Source organism: Gymnoscopelus braueri, assembly GCF_963280865.1.
Source record: "Gymnoscopelus braueri genome assembly, chromosome: 23".
In the NCBI taxonomy this organism is placed as follows: Eukaryota; Metazoa; Chordata; class Actinopteri; order Myctophiformes; family Myctophidae; genus Gymnoscopelus; species Gymnoscopelus braueri.
In genome coordinates, this window is record NC_137625.1 from 17,434,040 (window position 1) to 17,453,213 (window position 19,174).

The 19,174-nt window shown below is 41.0% G+C and overlaps 1 protein-coding gene across 3 annotated transcripts in view; it reads right to left on the reverse strand.

Annotated features, from left to right (window-relative positions):
* Window positions 1–120: 120 nt before the first annotated feature.
* Window positions 121–19,174, reverse strand: part of impdh1b (IMP (inosine 5'-monophosphate) dehydrogenase 1b) — a gene marked incomplete at its 3' end in the record, with an annotated part of 41,848 nt that continues 22,794 nt past the window's right edge. For 2 of the 3 annotated variants that reach the window (XM_080421645.1, XM_080421644.1), the window contains 12 exons: window positions 15,909–16,010; window positions 15,196–15,270; window positions 13,754–13,960; window positions 12,989–13,076; window positions 12,179–12,378; window positions 11,686–11,776; window positions 10,366–10,461; window positions 9,662–9,805; window positions 7,763–7,907; window positions 6,757–6,900; window positions 5,660–5,743; window positions 121–2,760 (listed from right to left, as the gene is read on the reverse strand). In XM_080421645.1, coding sequence (XP_080277771.1) covers window positions 2,739–2,760; window positions 5,660–5,743; window positions 6,757–6,900; window positions 7,763–7,907; window positions 9,662–9,805; window positions 10,366–10,461; window positions 11,686–11,776; window positions 12,179–12,378; window positions 12,989–13,076; window positions 13,754–13,960; window positions 15,196–15,270; window positions 15,909–16,010 — 1,398 coding nt within the window. Of the gene's footprint in view, window positions 2,761–5,655; window positions 5,744–6,756; window positions 6,901–7,762; window positions 7,908–9,661; window positions 9,806–10,365; window positions 10,462–11,685; window positions 11,777–12,178; window positions 12,379–12,988; window positions 13,077–13,753; window positions 13,961–15,195; window positions 15,271–15,908; window positions 16,011–19,174 lie in introns of those variants that run through there. The other variant, XM_080421646.1, reaches the window with a different exon arrangement.

The window sequence follows — 19,174 nt, forward strand, 5'->3', positions numbered from 1 at the left end:
AAATGTTGTTTAATAAAGAGTCTTTTTACATGTTGCTCCTCGTTTCCTCAGACATACACCGTTTCAATGATAAAAAATGTGAAACATCACATACAACAAACTGAAACCACACAGTCCATACACAGTTTTGACTTTTATTTATTCTCCTTTGCGATATTTGAATGGCAAAGTCAACCTGTGTTGTAAACATGATTTGTTAAACATCTGTCATGGTGTCTTTTTTTTTATGGAATCTGATTCACTGCGAGTTGGGAGTCTTCAGTCAATAACGGCAGTTGTTACTCAATATAAATAGCCAAACAGGGCTTCGGGAAAAAACAAAAAAGACAACCTCAAAGTAAATGTACAGCCTAACCATGCTTTTTAGATGACTGATAGAATTCCCAGCTTATGGTGAAATCAGATCGATTTAAGGTTAAAAAGCCACGCTCCAGGTGGTTACACTGAACAGCCAGGGTGTGCCGCTGCTTGTCGGTACAAATGTCTCCATGAAGATTTGCTTACAATTCAGGTTAACCACAAGAGCTCCGTTATGTCAAGTGCGCCCTCTAGAGGGCAGTGTACATCAGCACGATACAGAACGCCAGTGACTCCTATACGGGACACCCTAAAATATCACGTCTGCCATAAAAAGGACGTCCATTTACGAAAACATTTGAAAAGCCTACTCCTACGAAAAGCTGAATGATAACGGGTAGGGCTATCAATAAAAGGAGGCGAGGGGGGTGTCTTGTAGCATCATGCACATCAATGCATTTCCAGGGTTGTTAAGACTTCCTGTTGTGTGCAGCCTTTAGTTCATCCCCTTTTCAAGGCATATCGCTGGTTAAAAAAATAAGGAAAACATTTAAAATCGGTGACATATTTGGACAACCTGTGCCAAAATCTTGCGAAAGGACTGGAATGAAATGCGATGTTCTGGGTGACAGGCGACTTGATGAGCTAATTTTGGTTACAGAGTGTCAGTACAACTTGGCAGTACATACAATTAGAAAAAAGCAGAATATAAAATATATCCATGTTGTGGCATATTGAAAAAACTAAGCATGCATATAAAAAAAAACCTTCATGCTCAACTTCCTGCCAAGTCTAGATACAGCTTCATTATAAACCAAATGTTCTAAAAGTAATTAAACACCCCCGTGCAGGGAAGTTCTCCCCATCAGCAACTAATAATTTCATTGATTGACACAATTTTGAACTTTTTTGAACGTCCCTGATGTTGTGCAGTTGAGCCTGCGGTCCCCGTAAAAAAACACTAAACATTGTTAACAGGATTCTGTTTTATTTGGTTCAATTCGTCTTCTGAATGTTTCAACGCATTGGCCACATAAGGAAAAAGTCTCAACTTTCAGGCTTTAGCCTCGTCAACTGGACGCGGGGGACGCGGGATGCCGTTTATATCGTGGCAACGGTCTTTTATCAAGACTTCATACCTCAGACACGGAGCCTTTTAAAAAAGGAGAATCACTGAAAACAATATTATAATAGGCTACTCGTCTCCTGGTAGCCACCATCTGCAATGGTTAATAAAAATGCTGCGAATGAAAAAAAAAAAGATTGCTTGCCACGACTGATTGCACACAGAACATAGTCAGACTATAGCGTCTGTCTCTGCACAGTAGGTTAGACCAGTGGTTCTCAACCTTTTCAGGCCACGACACCCCACAATAATTGAACTGGGGACCCCCCCAAAATAATCATATTTGAACTGGTGACCCCCCAAAATAACCATATTTGAACTGGGGACCCCCCCAAAATAACCATATTTGAACTGGGGACCCCCCCACACTGACAAGCACTTGGAATTGTAGGAGTTGAGGCATTACATTTAGTTTGACTCGGTTCCACAGATAAATATTGTGAAAATAGCCGATCTACAAGCTCACAACGGCCCGCAAACGCGAGGCGTTGTGAGCTTGTAGATCGGCAATTTTCATTTGTTTTTGCCTCCTTATATTAGACAATTTGTATAGTATAGTTTGTTGATTACTTTTGATGCAGAAATGGTCTTAATTTCTTTGAAGGTATTAAAAAGGGCTTTGAAGTCCTTAAATTGTCACTTCACTGTCATCTGGGGACCCCCCAAAATCATGTGGCCTACAGGTTGAGAACACACTGGGTTAGACAGTGAACTGGGCTCATTTGAGGCTTCTGACATGGAGGCTTGCTGGTACGGGTGGATCATAAACAAAATAAAAAACTTAAAGTAAAAACAAAAAAAATAACATTCTGATGGAATTTAAGCCATGGTTTACTTCGGGTTTCACCAAGTAGAGGACAAAACAACAGTGTTCCTCCGCTAGGTTTGACCACACACACACACACACACAGTTCATTCTCTCAGTATCAACACTCAAACACACAGACACGCACACACACACAGTTCATTCTGTCATTAGTATCAACACCCAAACACACTTGGGACTGGCTGCATACTCATAGATATGTGGGGTGCGTGTCTTTGAGACAACCCTGATGCTCCGCTTTTTGAGTGCAAAATCCCAGTGGGGGGGGGGGGGGGGGTGACGACGGTGTCATTCGGCAGATTCTCACCTCATTCCCCAAGACCCCCACCCCCCAGGGCCACTCGGGTCAGAGAGGGAGGGAAGTGAGGGAGAGCAAAGAGGGTGTTGTTTGTGGGTGCTTGGTGTCAGGTGGGTCGGTTCCGTTTGGTCGCTGTGGGAGTCGGGACGTCCGGTGGTGCAGCTCTGGACTGCAGCGCTCCGTTCCCTGGCTCAGTAAAGCCGCTTCTCGTAACTGTCGACATGAAAAGGACGGAGATTCAAAAAAAGAGACGTTTTGAAGATTCAGCATCGCCGAGATCACTTGTTTTACAACGTAAAACCTGATTCCCATTTATAAACCTGTCCAAACTGGTTTTAAATAGAATTGTTTCCATACAGATACCAGTATCGGAAAAGCTGCCGATACTGCCTAAAATGCTGGCATCGGCGAGTATGTCAGTCTATGCTATTCCGAGACCACATAATTTATCACACAAATTGTTTTATACTCTTACTGCACCATTTGACATTATAATTTTACTAACTTGTAGATGCACATATTTTTTATTTATTCCTAGATCAGTGGTTCCCAAACCTTTTAATTTCAAGGACCCCCATAACTCTGAATTACGGACCTGTAAGGGTCCATTTGGAACCCCCTCAAGGAACCCAGATGGTCCCTGGGCCCCACTTTGAGAACCACAGTCTGTCCTAGATTTGTTTTTTGTAAGATTCGTTTTTTTATCGGTACATCTCTAGTTTTAACCACGTGTTAACCATTACTTTCTCCAACTCAACAACTTTGCGAGTTAGCCGGTTGAAAAATACGCAGAAGAATAGAAATGGCATCATAGCGTCCCTGTATTTGCCAAAAATCTGCAAACAAAACACTAATCTGTACTCGGATCGGCCGGGTCTTACTGCAAAAAAAAAATAAAAAATGTATTTCAACACACAAAAAAGGAACATGAACCACTTTGAAGCTTTTTTTCAGTTGAATATACGTCATTTTTGTCGTACAACGCGGCCATTTGACAAGAGTATATAAATTAACCTTAGGAGCCACTAGGGAATGTGAGGGTTAAAGGGGCTGGGTTTGAGCATTTCAAGCTAAAATGGAGAATGGGACAGCTAAGGGTGCAAGCGAAGCATAGATTTCCTTCCCCCTTTGCTTAGATTTTAAATATATTAGGGATTTGCGCAGCGACTAATTTCACCGAAATTAAAATAACGATTTTGTAACAGACTTAACACATTTCAATCTATAGGGCCGAATGTTATTTTAAATGCCGCAGAAAAGCACAACGTTGTGCATCAATGCATTATGCTCAAGATTCTGCTACAAATCGAAATCCGCTGGTTGACTCAGCAAATTTTGTTAATTCAGAAAACAAATAGGAAATCAAAGTCTTTCTCGTGTTTCTAAACGGGGAAACCCATGGTCAACTGCTGACTGGACGTGTACTCCAACAAACACTCTAACTGGAGGTCACTTTGTGCCACACTGCGAGCTTGTACATCTGTTATTTATGAACAATTTAGAAAAAATAAGTGTCTGAAAAATGTTGAAACATTTTGAATAACGAAAAAGTTTGAGAACCACTGATTTAGAAGGCATTTGTAGAATCGGCCTCAGTGTCTTAATGGGTTAACCCATTAAGACCTGGAACGCATCTGTGTCACTTTAGATTTATTTGGCTATTAAAGAATAGCAGATATACAAGCTCATAGCACGGCACCGAGTGCCGCGCTATGAGCTTGTAGATCTGCTATTTTTGAAAAATCTTGAAAAAAAAACTGAGATTTTTCAAAAAACTGTTAGGATTTAGAAAACATTTTTAAGAATCGGCCTCAGGTCTTCATGGATTAGCGGCGAAGTCGACTAGCTGCGCACATCCCTAATAAAGTTTACACCAACGTGTATGACCGCATGTGTGATATAAGTCTTTAACAGGACAGTAAGGCAGCCCAGACCTTTTCGAAACACCCTCACTGCCATCGCTATGGAAACCGTGCTCCATTTTGCCACTGAAACGACACAACGGGCAGCACTTGCTCTGGTCCTACTCTACGTCCCCACTTACACGAAACTCAAAACCAGGGAAGTCAAATAATTGAGAAGGAGGGTAAAGTTTAAACCTTCACAATGTTTACACAGTATGTGCATGATACTTACATGGGACATATGCATATCTATGACAAGAGAGACAGAAAGAGACAAGAGGATAATTTTTTGGGGGGTGTTTGATGATGTCACTACCAGAAAGTTGTGCTCTACGCTAATACTACTACTTAAGCTCACAACGTGGCACAACAAGGCACGATGTGAACACGTGTGAGCTTTTATACTTTGGCTATTCAGAAATAACAGATATAGGCCTACAAGCTCATGTAGATCTGCTATTTTTGAAAACTAAAATAAAAATCTTATTTTCGAAATTCTTTTTTTTTTACTCAAATCTTTGCATCTGGGGGTCCCTGGAACAAAATATTTTGAGATGGGAAATATTTCGGACCGCGGCCAATTACATATCATTTGGGTGGTCCTTGACAAGAAAGCTTTTGAGCTCCGCTGATGTAGCAACATACGTTTTTCAGTTTTCAGAAAACTGTTTACTTAGAAGACATTTTGTAGAATCGGCCTCAGGTCTTAATGTGGTTAAGAAGTCAGCGTGGTTGTCTACTAGGGGTGTGCCGATATATCGTCCCGCGATATATCGCGATAACGTTTTCGTGACGATATGTATCGTTTTGGAAAAAAGAAATATGGTTTTGATTTTTATTTTTTTACAATAATAATAATAATCAGGCATGCAAACAGCCCCGAGGTGAAAAGGGTGACAACTTCTTGTTTTTTTTCGGGTCAGGTGTCACACTATTGCCCTATTTGGATTCAAAACAGCTATTGTAGCTGAAAAGCTACAAGTTTGCATGTCTGAATAATGCAAAAACTGAATTATTTGTTTTCTTTTTTTCTCCCCCATATATTTTCATAATAAAGAAAGTGCGTATCATATCGAAATCGTATCGAAGTTGTGAGCCCAATATCGTATCGTATCGTTTCGTGAAATTAGTGTATCGGCACACCCCTATTGTCTACATCTACATTGTGTGAGTCCATTGTACGGTGCAGTGTAGTGAACGATACTTACGAGTGCAGGCCGTGTACGCCTCCTTCCACCTGTGCAGACATGGTCCTCTTCTCAAACTTCAACTCTCCAGAATACATCATGGCACTGAGAGAACGTACAGGAGACAAAATGATGCTCAGTTTACCGCCGCAAACTCATCAACATCATAACCAACACGACAAGCGAGAGGGGAGTGCATTTTTGTGACAATTTTTTATTGAGTGTGAGTGATTACAAATGTCTACGAATTTATACCAGCTTGTTATTACAAGGAATCGTCTCTGAATAAGCCTGTGGGCTTCCTTCATTTCCTACACTGGTAACTACTATTTATTTCTTATGTTTATAAATTTACCCTTCAACTCAACTAAACTAAATTACAGTGGTGGAAAAAGTACTCAAATGTTTCACTTAAGTAAAAGTATCAATACTGCAATATAGAAATACTCTGTTACAAGTAAAAGTCCGGAATTAAAAATGTACTTGAGTAAAAGTACAAAAGTATTGGCATCAAAATACACTTCACGTACCAAAAGTAAAAGTACTCATTATGCAGAATGTCTCATTTAAAGTTTTCAAATGTATAAAGAATCTTTTGAAAATAGCAGATCTACGATGCGACGCATTGTGAGCTTGTAGATCAGCTATTTTCAAATTGCCGAAATGTATATAGGGCTGAAGTGGTTAATGTATGTTTTGTAATAATAATCAAAATCTACAAAGTAACTAACGTTTTCAAATGATTGTAGTGGAGTAAAAGTACAATATTTGCCTCTGAGATGTAGTGGAGTAGAAGTAAAAGTATTGGAAATTGGAAATACTCAAGTAAAGTACAAATACCTCAAAATTGTACTTAAATACAGTACTTAAGTCAATGTACTAAATTACTTTCCACCACTGCTAAATTACATACCATGCACTACAACAACAACAAAAAGTGGGACAACATCATGTGCTGCTGCGACCAACTAAAAGTTCGCCTGGAGCCCTGTTCAGGCTGAATGTGTTTTGGCATTTTCAGCGCCCTCCGGTGGACAAATTGCAGGCACAATATTGAGATGCATTAACACACAGAGACAGATAGACGGCCTCATTACAACAGAGGAAACGCTACTCACCGGAGCACAGAGAGGCTCTTGGCTCCAATGTCCTGGCAGCCATGTTGGATACCGGCTATCAGGTAGGGGATAAACTTGTGGATGGATCCCTTGTCCTGGACGGAGCCGGACACTCCCTGGGCGACCTTCACCTTGTCACCCTCACTGCGGACAAACATCAGCCAATCACAGACATGCCGAGGAGGCCACAGGGAACTTCTGTTTACTACACAAGGTACATATAGAACTATGTGGGTCTTCATTCCCATTTGATGCCAGAAATGTATACATCCACAAATCTCTATCTGTCTGTCAGTCTGTCTCCCTTGTATGCCCATATATGGAGATCCCTGCTATCATCAATATTCAGTACTGACATCATAGATGGGCTTCCCAAGTGCTATGATAATGAGTACAGCACTAGGAACTCCGACAACAGGTACAACAGGTATTGTAACCAGAGGGTGAAGCGTTTGTGGAAGAGTTTTCCAGCACTTTTGAGAATAACGCCGTAAAAGATGACATGCTAATGCTTTATTATTTTTAGGCCGTGGCTCTGTAGGAGGCTAACTGCCTATAAGAGGGTCGGGTCTGTGTGTCCAGACCAGATCTCACAAACCACAGGACCAATCACCACAAAATGTATTGTACACACTGCCAATATAGGTCACACATATTTGGCTTAAGGGTGGGGCATCACAAACAGAACATCCAGATTTGATTGGCCAAGGTTCGCATGACATAGTGCTCAGCGCTAATAGATTTTCAGGCTGAACATCTAGTGCTTTATACATTTCGATTTTTTTTTACACATTTTATAATGCTAATCTTGAATCTGCTGAGAAGGTCTGAACGGGGTGAAACCTTTCCCAAATCTGGAGTCGTACGGCATAGATGTGTCATAGATAACGGACATCACAGGCCAGCCACAAACCAAGTCCCAGATCCACTCAAAAGTGCTGGAAAACTCAACATACTAAAACAGTCCACAGCTTACAACAACAACCGCCTCCAGCCTCCTCAGTACCTGAAGTAACGTTTCTGGCTGCTGGTGCTCTTCTCCATGGCGTCCAGAGAGCCCATCCCGCGGTACTTCTTCAGACGCACGCCGTCTGAGAAGAAGTACTCCCCCGGCGCTTCCGTGGTCGCCGCTAGCAACGATCCCATCATCACTGGAGCAGGAGGTGAAAGGAGAATGGTTACTGCCGAACCACTTAAACATAACATGACTTAACCCATTCGATCCGGGAACGCATCTCATGTCATTTTAGATTTCTTTGGCTATTCAAAAAAATAGCAGATCTACAAGCACACAGCGCAGCACCGAGTGCTGCGCTATGAGCTGGTAGATCTGCTATTTTTAGAAAAATCGTGAAAATTTGTGCAAATATATATATGTTTAAAGGGAACATTTTTTACTGTGAAATCTTTGCTTCTGAGGGTCCCTATTACAAAATATTTTGAGATGGGGGTCCGTGGCCAAATACAGAACCACTGATATAGAAACACCTTTTTTTTTAAACTGTAGGATTTAGAAGACATTTGTACACTCCCCAGAAGCAAAGATTTGAGTGACAAATTTTCACTTTAAAAAAAATATATATTCAAAGATTTGCACACATTTTCACGATTTATCAAAAATATAGCAGATTTACAAGCCAAGGTTCGCATGACATAGTGCTCTGATCAGCGCTAATAGATTTTCAGGCTGAACATCTAGTGTTTTATACATTTCGACAAATTGTACACATCTTATAATGCTAATCTCGAATCTGCTGAGAAGGTCTGAACGGGGTGAAACCTTTCCCAAATGTTGAGTCATACGGCATAGATGTGTCATAGATAACTGACATCACAGGCTCATGGCGCGGTACTCGGTGCCGCACTATGAGCTTGTAGATCTGCTATTTTTGAATAGCCAAAGAAATAAAAAAAAATTACACAGATTCTTTCCCGGTCTAAATGGATTAAATGACAACTTAAAGGGTGTTCTATTTTTACCTGAATCCTATCGTTTATGATGTGAGGAGGACACAATGTTAAAAGCTACAATCCAGGCCTTATTTTAATGAATAAAAACGTCATTAACATTTTAACCAGTATGTATGGTCATTCTAATACAACATCTAGCACATCTGCAGTGGTTGGAGGTGGTCTCCCTACTCTTCCATTGAGACATTTAGACTCTGGTGTCGGGTAGGACACTTACTGGGCGACACTGTTAATAAAGCTATATGAAGCAGACGGTGCACAAGATTACTAGATGCACTGCCGTCTTTATTGTAGTTCAGACATCATTGCAAATACCTCTCCATTGGGACAGACATAAAACTTATGGATTGTTGCTAAGCTCTGCCAATCTACATGACATCATCCGGACGTCTTGGCTGGCTTTAGATTTTCATCTTTATAACAGAACAATAGGCCTTAACCCTTTAAGACCTGAAGCCGATTCAACAAATGTCTTCTAAAATCCCAACAGTTTTCTGAAAAACTTATGTTTCTATATCAGTGGTTCTCAAACTTTTTCATGTCAAGGACCCCCAGAATTATATGTATTTGGCCGCCGACCCCCCATCTTAAAATATTTTGTTCCAGCGACCCCCAGAAGCAAAGATTTGAGTTACAAATGTTTGCTTTAAAACCGTATATATATATATATATTCAAAGATTTGCACACATTTTCACGATTTTTCAAAAATAGCAGATCTACAAGCTCGTAGCGCGCTACGAGCTTGTAGATCTGCTATTTTTGAATAGCCAAAGTGTAAAATAATGCTTTTTAGCTCAAATAAAAAAATAACAGATGCTTCTTCAGGTCTTAACGGGTTAATGGGAAAATTCTGACAAAGCTGCCCTTTAGGATTTAAAACAACAATATAACAAGAATCTAAGTTTGCATGTCACGTGGCTCTTTAAACCTCACCTGTCGATGCCCCAAGGGAAAGCGCCTTCACCACGTGCCCGACGGTCTGGATGCCACCGTCTGCGATGACCGGCACACCGAAACGCCTGGCGTACTCTGCCACCTTATACACCGAGGTACCCTGGGGCCGCCCGCATGCCATGACTACAGTGCGGAAAGAAAATGCATCAGCCATCACCATTCACATATAGTGGATACAGTGGTGTATCAGTTCACATAGAGATAATGTGTTTTTGTGCCGTTTGCCACTGTTAGCAACCGATAACCTGTCAGCTGCAATGTACAGCAGCTTCAAACAGCCAGGTTAAATACGTAAAGCAGTGGTTCTCAAACATTTCGAGAAATCCTATCATTCCAATGGCTTAAGCTTCACTTAAAAAAGCCGATTTTGTTCACTTAATGGCATGTAGACAAGCGAGACTTCCTACAAAACAAAAGGTGAGTCAGAGAAGACTAAGGGCAGAGCGCAGAAGAAAATCCTCCTGCTCACGTCTTCAAATGCAAAAACATCCGAAGAACTTCATCAGTTGTTCTACTTTTTTTTTGCATTTGAAGACTTGATGGCACGTAACATTTAGTCAGTTGTATTGCAGTTGGTAATTTTACGTAATCAAATCAGTTCAGCTCCATTTGTCGTCCCTGTGCATAATTCTGTCCCAAGTAAAAGAATGTTGTGTTCATCGGAGTGGATGTCGGGTACCTACCTTCCTGTGTGATGCAGATGGATCCACAGCCCATCCCCACTCTGAGAGCATCGGCACCTGCATCGATCAGGTTCTTGGCCTGGGCCGCTGTAACCACTGCAGACAGGAACAAGCACACACACACACACACACACACACACACACACACACACACAGGAATTAAAGTGCATGAACCACATGAACCCTAGCGTCACCCTACTCTGGGGGCGAACATTTCGAAGGAGAGGAAACTTTCGAAGGTACATTCAAGGAAAAGCTGGAGATCTGCTATTTTCAGCAAAGATATTTGGTGTAAAGGGAAAAAAGGAGGATCATCTCCATCTCACTTGTGCAGTTCAACAAAAACATTTCTGATACCCATGCAGTGACTCAATAATTCAATAGTTTCACATTTACAATGTGTCTAGTTTAAAAGTTTGTAACAGACTACAGTAATTTGGAGCCTCCATGGAGTATAGTGGAGTCCATCGTGACCAATCGGTAGTCTGCAGTGTTTTCACGTCACCTTATGACAGTGTTAGGCAACAGGCTATAATATCTGGGCCCGAAAATAGCTGACTGACAGTCCAGGTAGGATATGGATAGCAATAGCTGAAATCAGGTATGAAGAACAGATAGTTCTATTTCCATTCTTTGAATGTTATGTTTTCACTGTCAACTTTCCTCTTGAGACTTAATTTTGCATGAAAAACTCCCCTCACGTTTAAAAAACACACTAAAGCTGTGTTTCACATGCCTTAAAAGATACATGGTTTCTCTCCATTCTAAGAGACCTTGAACCATGAAAGAGCTCTTGTTCGAAAAGGAGTACTCTCTGTCTCCAGATAAAATGTTCACTAGATATCCTCTAAGTGAAACATTCAAGGATGACGCCTGCACAAAAAGGATTACATAAGCATTTCTGTGTGGACCTGTAACATTTGATTCCACTTGCTTTTCTATCAATTGTTATACCACATCTTTATGTAGTAACTTTTACAACAATACAGTTATCATTACTGTATATAAGGTTGTTTGTTGCAAGTTCCAAGTCCTAAATTAGCCATTGATTGTGTTCTGGCCCACCATCTAATGTCTTTGAAAAAGTTTGGCCCGAGGCCAAACTTACTTGCAGACCCCTGCCTTATGGTATCACCTCAACCCGTTTGGAACCTCGACAGACAAAGAAGTCAAATTACCAGGTACAGTACTTCTACATCATAGAAAAACTGGTATCACACAGTGGGAAAGCACCATAAAAGGCTTGTCATTTCATTATATCGAAAATAAAACAAACCACTAGTACAAAAAGAAGCACTAGAGGAGAATTCATAAACTCACCATTCCCTCCCACAACTTGCAGTTCTGGGTATTTCTGTCTAATGTAATGAATCATGTTGATCTGATACACCGAGTTGCCTTGTGAAGAGTCCTGGAAAGTCAAAACAACCACGTTTAGGAACGAGTGCTCTCAGCAAACTACTGTAGGACAAACTAGGACGAGGCAGGAGATTTGGCTTCATTAATATCTTTGATTAAGTAGCAGATTCTTTTTGATGTCATTTGAATGAGGATATCGCAGTTAAACAAATGGTCTAACTGAGGGCAAGCTGCACTGCTTAAGCACATGGTACAAGTTTAACACGCACCTGAAATGTTTTATTTTTATTTTTTACATATTGGTGAATATGTATGTTTGTCATCACAAAGATTTTATTTTTGAATGCATCGATGTTTCATGGACGTTGTTGTCCAATGCCTGTCAAATGTCATAATGCGATTCTTTCTGAAACACGGGCCGTTTTCATGAAAAGAAATTAAATAAATAACCCACCAGTACAACCATGTCCACTCCGCCTTGTACCAGCAGGTCCAGCCTGTACTTGTCGTCCTCTCTGGTTCCGATGGCGGCGCCACACAGCAGCTGTTTGCGGGAGTCTTTGGACGCCAGCGGGTAGTCTCTGTTCTTCTTCAGGTCTGTCCTGGCGATGATGGCCACCAGCTCGTCACTGTCGTTCACGATGGGCAGCTTGCCTGTTCACACACACAGAGAGAAAGAGACGACCCTTTGTAATGCACACGCCGTTCCATTGGGTTCATACGCTGAGGGGTTTCCCCACTGCTGTGTGACTGTTTTACAAACCCCAGGCATTTTGCTCTTAAAAATGTGTTACAAAACCAATACCAGTATCGGAAAAGCTGCGGATACTGTCTAAAATGCTGGTATTGGTATGTATGTCAGTCTATGCCATTCCAATACAAATGTTATCAAATTATATTTCATTTACAGTAAATAAATTATTTGGAATTTTGAATGCTTCAGTTGATGTTGAACTACTGCATTATACTCCTACTGTACTATTTACATTATTATTTTACTAACTTGTAGCTGCACTTTAACAATAATTAATGTCAATTATATGTATTCCTAAAATCAGTGGTTCTCAAACTTTGTAATTTCAAGGACACCCATAACTCTCAGAGTGTACAAATGGAACCAAATGGACACGTAAGGGGAAACAAATGGTATCGGTACATCTCTATTAAAAAAACAAAATGGTGTGTGTATGAGCAAAATGGCTGTCACGTGAATACGGTCAATCCAGGAAGTACATTATGTTTAACGTAGGCGAGCCGCTGCTACCTTTTTTGCTGCGTTGCAGAATGTCATTAGCCTCTTTCAGCGTTACGCCAGCCGTTGCGACCACAAGCTCGTCTCGTTTGGTCATGGCCTGCATGGGACATCAACAACATGTTCAGCATCATCAGCACTTCATAAGAGGTAACATTACAGACTACAGACTTCATACCATTTAAAGTTCTTTTGGGGATATGTTTAAGCCTTTATTTGACAGAGATAGTGGAGAGAGACAGGAACTGTGGGGGGGGGGGAGAGAGTATAGGAACGACGCAGCAAATGGCCGGCCAGGAATCAAACCGGAGACTCGCTGATCAGGGTATTTTGTGCCCATAATATGGTATGCAGCACCCTAACCACTTATCGATGTGCTCCATACCTTTTACAAGCCTTAACAAGCCTAATGGGCAAAAAAGGATGTCTCTATAATGCTGTAGTACAGTGGAATAGTACTCTTACAAATACGTTTAAAGTGACGACAGAAATTGTTACAAAGTGGCATAACTTGTTATGACATGGAAAATATCAACATGTTGACATTAAGACATTCCCTTCATTCATGCTTGCCATGTTGTCGTTGTTTTGTGTTTATCTTGTGATGTAAGTATTAACACTGGAGGACCACAATGGAAATAAGCTCTTGGACTTTATGTTTTCATCCTCTGTGATTCTTAATGTACGCTGCCAGTGGCAGTGTTATTTTTAAATCGAATTAATTAATGTTATACAACGCACACATACAAAGGTACACGCACACACACACAAACACACCTCCACCAGAGGTCTGCTGTGGTCCTTCTCAGAGAGGAAGTCGATATCTCTGGAAGTGACGATGCCAACCAGCTTGCTGCCCATCTTGCCCGTCTCGGTGACAGGGATGCCCGAGAAGCCGTGTCGGACCTTGGCTTCGACCACGTCTCCGATGGTGTGGCGCGGACTCATCACCAGGGGATCGGTGATGAAGCCTTGTTCGAACCTCTGGGTGACAGAAGATTAAGCCACGTTAAAAGTCACACGGTGCCAACATTCCTTTCAGTTAAGTCTTTTTGGGGCGACACCTCCGGCCAGCTCCGCTGTCTTGTTAGAACTGCGTTTCCCAGGATTCAGTTGGAAAAAGAAATCAAGGGAAGTACCGCTCCAGTGCTGCAGGGTTCTGGAGCAGGGGTGGGCCATACTGACTTTGATAAAGTGAGTGAAGGGCCACACATTGGACAGTTGGATTGAAACTTGAAACACATGGTGCTGAATTCTGTTAAAACTGGATACATTTGGTAGACATAGCGGACAACTTTACAATAGGGCCAACTATTTGATTTTTTTTATTCTAGTGTGCTGGATAACTTACATTATCAAACATATTGCATTATATGCGTTATAAATATGAACTATAAATATGAAGACCGTTTCACTGTCACATGATAATCATTTAACATTCGAGCACATACGGATGTGAATATGGAATGCATTCATTGGAATTTATTTCCCTCAAAAACCATTACATAAAATGCTACATTTTAAGATGTAGATTTTTGGGGGATCATTTAATTTTTCTTTGAGGACTTCGAGGGCCGGATTGAGATGGTCAAAGGGCCGGGTCTGGTCCCTGGGCCCTATGTTGTCCATGTGTGTTCCAGCGTCATGGTTATTTTGGAACGCAGCAGTGTGGGTTTATGACAAGGAAGAGCACTACAGGCGCACAGTTTGCCCTGAGAGTGTGGGCGGAGAAGTATAGAGAAGGTCAGAAGGAGTAACACTGTGTCTTTGTGAACCTAGAAAAACAGGTTCTGAGCCCTTTCTTGTTGTCATAAACGGTATACATTAACTTGAAAATACAAAAATAAACACATGTCCGGCGACTGCTTCATTTTGACGCCGAGAGTCGGGGGCAGACACTCACTTGTGTGAAAAATATACCAGTTAAACATAATATAAAAAATTACTTCCCTCTACACGAAATCTCAAAAATAGCCAATCTGCAAGCTCACAATGCGTTGTGAGCTTGTAGATCGGCTATTTTCTCCCAATGCTCACCCCCGGAATAGAGATGCTATAGTTCATGTGGTTAAGGAAAAACAACTCACAGCAACGTCTACAGTACATCTTAGCCTGTCATTTTGCTTTACGTAAACATAAGAGAGGGGCAAGAGAAGGAGAGAGCGGTAGAGGGAGAGAGAGAAACAGAGTTATAGAAAGTAACCACAATCTGGTCTCACCTTGACTTTGCGGACCTCGTTGGCTTGGGACTCTGGTGTACAGTTATGATGAATTATACCAATTCCTCCCATCAGCTGCCAAGTAAACAGATAAACAGTTTAGAGCTTGTTTCCCCCCCCCTCTTCATTTTCATAGGTATTGTTTTCATAGAACAGTTAGGGCTGTCACGATTACAAATTTAAGTTGATGATTAAATGTCACTCAAATAATTGCGATTAACGATGTAATTGTGTGTTTGGCATTGAGCATTGGAACATATGAATACAAAAAAAAGCAGTTTGCCTCAAAAATGTCACAGGGCAGATATGACAAAACTTAAATATACAAAGAAATGATTGACATATCTAATAATTGTATACATGCTGAAATAGCTGATCTAAAACATTGTAAATCTGCCATTTCTGCTTTTTTTTACATAAAAAAATGTTTGTGGAAAATGATTATGGAAAAATAATTTCGATTAGTCAATTATGTAAGAACAGTGGTTTCACAGGGCTTACTTGAACGTCTCTAAAGTGTTCACGGTGCAACCCATCTTGACCACTTAACACGCACGTCAAGTGGTCAGACGGGAGGGTTCAGAGCATGTTTATTTGAAAGATCAATCAATCGGTTGTGTTCCAGCTTGGATCAATGGAACTAACTTTTAAAGAAGAAATACCATGACATGACACATAGGCTGGGAATGGCTGTCATAGAAGCATTGTCTTACCGCCATGGCGATGGCCATTGCCGACTCTGTGACTGTGTCCATGGGCGAGGAGATGAGCGGGGTCTTCAGGGTGATTTTCCTGGTCAGGGCCGAGGTCAGGTCCTGAGAGATAATTAAAAAAAAGAGATTTAAGTCCATAAAACATGTTTTATTTTACACATGCACCATTTTACATGCAAAGTTATATCTATCATCCTATATGTTGTGTAACAATAATATAAGCCAAGGAACCCCTTGCTGAGAGAGAGATGAAGCAGGGACCCCCTCTATATTGTATAGAATTGTGTTTCAGATTATTATTTTTTCTCCCCTCTACACCTATACCTCTAGCCGATCTATAAGCTCACAGTAGATTGGCTATTTTCGGCTATTGTTCCCCTCAGAAAAGGAATTCTAGGGTTCAAGTGGTAAATGTAAAAAGAAGTTCCTACCACTCATACAATTGGCGGACCCCCTATAGTAGCTCTGAGGACCCCCTAGGGGTCCCGACTCCCGGACCCCCTGTTGAAGACCCCTGCTGTGAAGCATTAACTCTAATCACCAGTGACAGATTCATCTGTGGAGTTGGTCTATGCTCCAGCTGCTAAGGTCATTATGATCCACTAGAGGGCAGACTAAAGCAACAAACACTGTTCTACAGTAATGGATCCAATCAGTTCCATACAATGACACTAAAAAAGGGCATGACCTCAAAGTCATGAAGTAGTGGAATAAAAAACACACACATAACAGATAATGAATTAGGCCTTTGAAAGTGTCATCCATGTCCATCAGACGCATGCATCTCAGATGCGAGTGACCATGCCAAAATCTTTTCTTGAGGACACGAAACTAAAGCTCAAAAAGGGGCGGGGGGGATTCAGCTATTCCCACAGTGGTGTAAAGTAAGTACATTTACTCAAGTACTGTACTTAAGTACACTTGAGGTAAATATTTACTTTACTGTTTCTTTACATTTACTTTACATTTTCTAACTTTCTGTACTTTTACTTCTACTGCACTACATCTTGGGAGGCAAATATTGTACTTTTTACTCCACCACAGTTATTACAAAACTTTAGTTACTTTGTAGATTTTGATTATTATTACAAACCAAGAAACCATACATTAACCACTCCATCCATCCATCCATACATACATCTACACACACACTTACAACGCATTGCGATGCTAAGCGTTGTGAGCTTGTAGATCTGCTATTTTAAAAATATTTGTAAACATTGAACTTGTGAAATGGGACGTTCTGCATAATGAGTACTTTTACTTTTGGAACTTTAAGTAAATTTTGATGACAATACTTTTGTACTTTTACTCAAGTCAATTTGAAATACCGGACTTAAGTGTAAGTGATATTTTTTGGTTAAAACAAAACGGTTTTTGTTAAACGGTTAAAGCACTATATAGTATTCTGATAGTAATCATTGTTATATAGAGTGTTTGTTCAGTCACAGGGGTCTCCTCGTCTCTCCGGCTCTTCAATAAACAGAAAATAAATGTTCAGGTAGGTGACACATTTTCAGCCAATCAGGAGATATTAGTACCCATTTATCAGCTTCATTTTTATACTGTTCCAGTTCCAATTTTGTTCAGCTCATTTCTTTGTGGGGTCACTTCCAATTTCAGTTGTTTAAACTGTATCCTGTCTGAGTTCTCCATCCTGATTGCATAAAATTGGTATCCTGACCTGAAAATGCATTTTATGTTTAATAAAGAGCTGGAGAGACACTCCTGTTATTTAACAAACACTCTATAGCAATGAGTACTATTAGAATATAGAGCTATTTATTAAGTATTTAACACTTATTTTAACCAAAGAAAATCCCTTACCCTACCTTTAAGTAAAACATGCAAGTGCTTCTTCCACCACTGGTATCTCAAGGGTAAACTTCACTCATTTGGCCGATTCCCACAACAATACTTGCCACTGGAGAGCTAGGCATGCTGGGGGGAATTAACAGATGTACATGGGAACCTTCGCTCCTTATCTGCCACAGATATAGAGCAGTGGTTCAGTGGAACTTTTTTTTTATTTCAAGGACCTCCATAAATCTTGAGAGTGCAGAAATGTGTACACCCTCAGAGTTACAGACCTGTAAGGCAGTAGTTCTCAAATGTTTTCATCTCAAGGACCACCAAATTGATATATATTTGCCCGCGGGCCCCCCATCTGAAAATATGTTGTGCCAGGGACCCCCAGAAGGAAAGATTTGTATAAAAAGAAATTCGCTTAAAAAAAAAAATCACACCCTGTGTGAAGTGGGCGGTGTCTTGCTAGCTAATCACAATACTGAATGGAGTCAACCAATCATGTACAAAAAATAAGTGAAGAAGTGTGGGACGAAACCATAACTTAAAAAAAACAAATGTATGTTTTTTTTTTAAAGTTATGGTTTCTTATATAGGGCTATGCACATGTGTCATGTGACACTGGCCAATCACAGTCCTGAATAGACTGTGATTGGCCAATCACGGTGCAGGGTTAGGCGGGGTACATTTTTGGCCAATCACAGCGCAGGATTTGTTGTACAAATATCCAAACCTCACATATAGGGGCGGTTTCACCGCCCAAAAATTATTCAACGATTTTCAGATTATTGAAAAATCACTTTGTTCCGCGCTATGACCTTGTAGATCTGCTATTGTTGAATAGCCAAAGTGTCAAAGGTTGAAGTGGTTAAAATGACCGTGACGCTACGTTAACATATTTTGCTGGGGAACCTCCCCAAGGACCCCTGAGGGTCCCCGGACACCACTTTGAGAACCATTGCTGTTAAGGGTCCCCCCTCAAGGAATTCGAGAACCGCTGCTACAGAGGCCGACTGTCTGGGTTTCTCAAGGTCTCATCGAATGAGGGAAAGGAAGAGACACAGATTCACCATGTCAGTGACTACGATGGCACCAACCTGCTAAGTTCTACTGGGAGCAGGACCCCCACCTTGGGAACACCACCATCCCAAAGAATCTATCACCTCACCTCACCAAAGCACATCTCTAACACCTCAACATGTCCCCTCTGTACAGCTCTAGACCAGTGGTTCTCAACCTTTTTAGACCGCGACCGCCCCAAAATGATCATATTTGAACTAGTCTAGGACCTGGCTAAGATATGTATGCACTTAATTTAGGAGAGATTATCTCAACTGTTCTTGGCTAATATGACCCCAAGGAACAACTTAGGAACTATGAGAAATTCTCTATCCGGGGCGAAATACTCGGAAATGACCACGCCCCTTTTAAAATGACCGCTACTTCAAAGATGGCTCTAT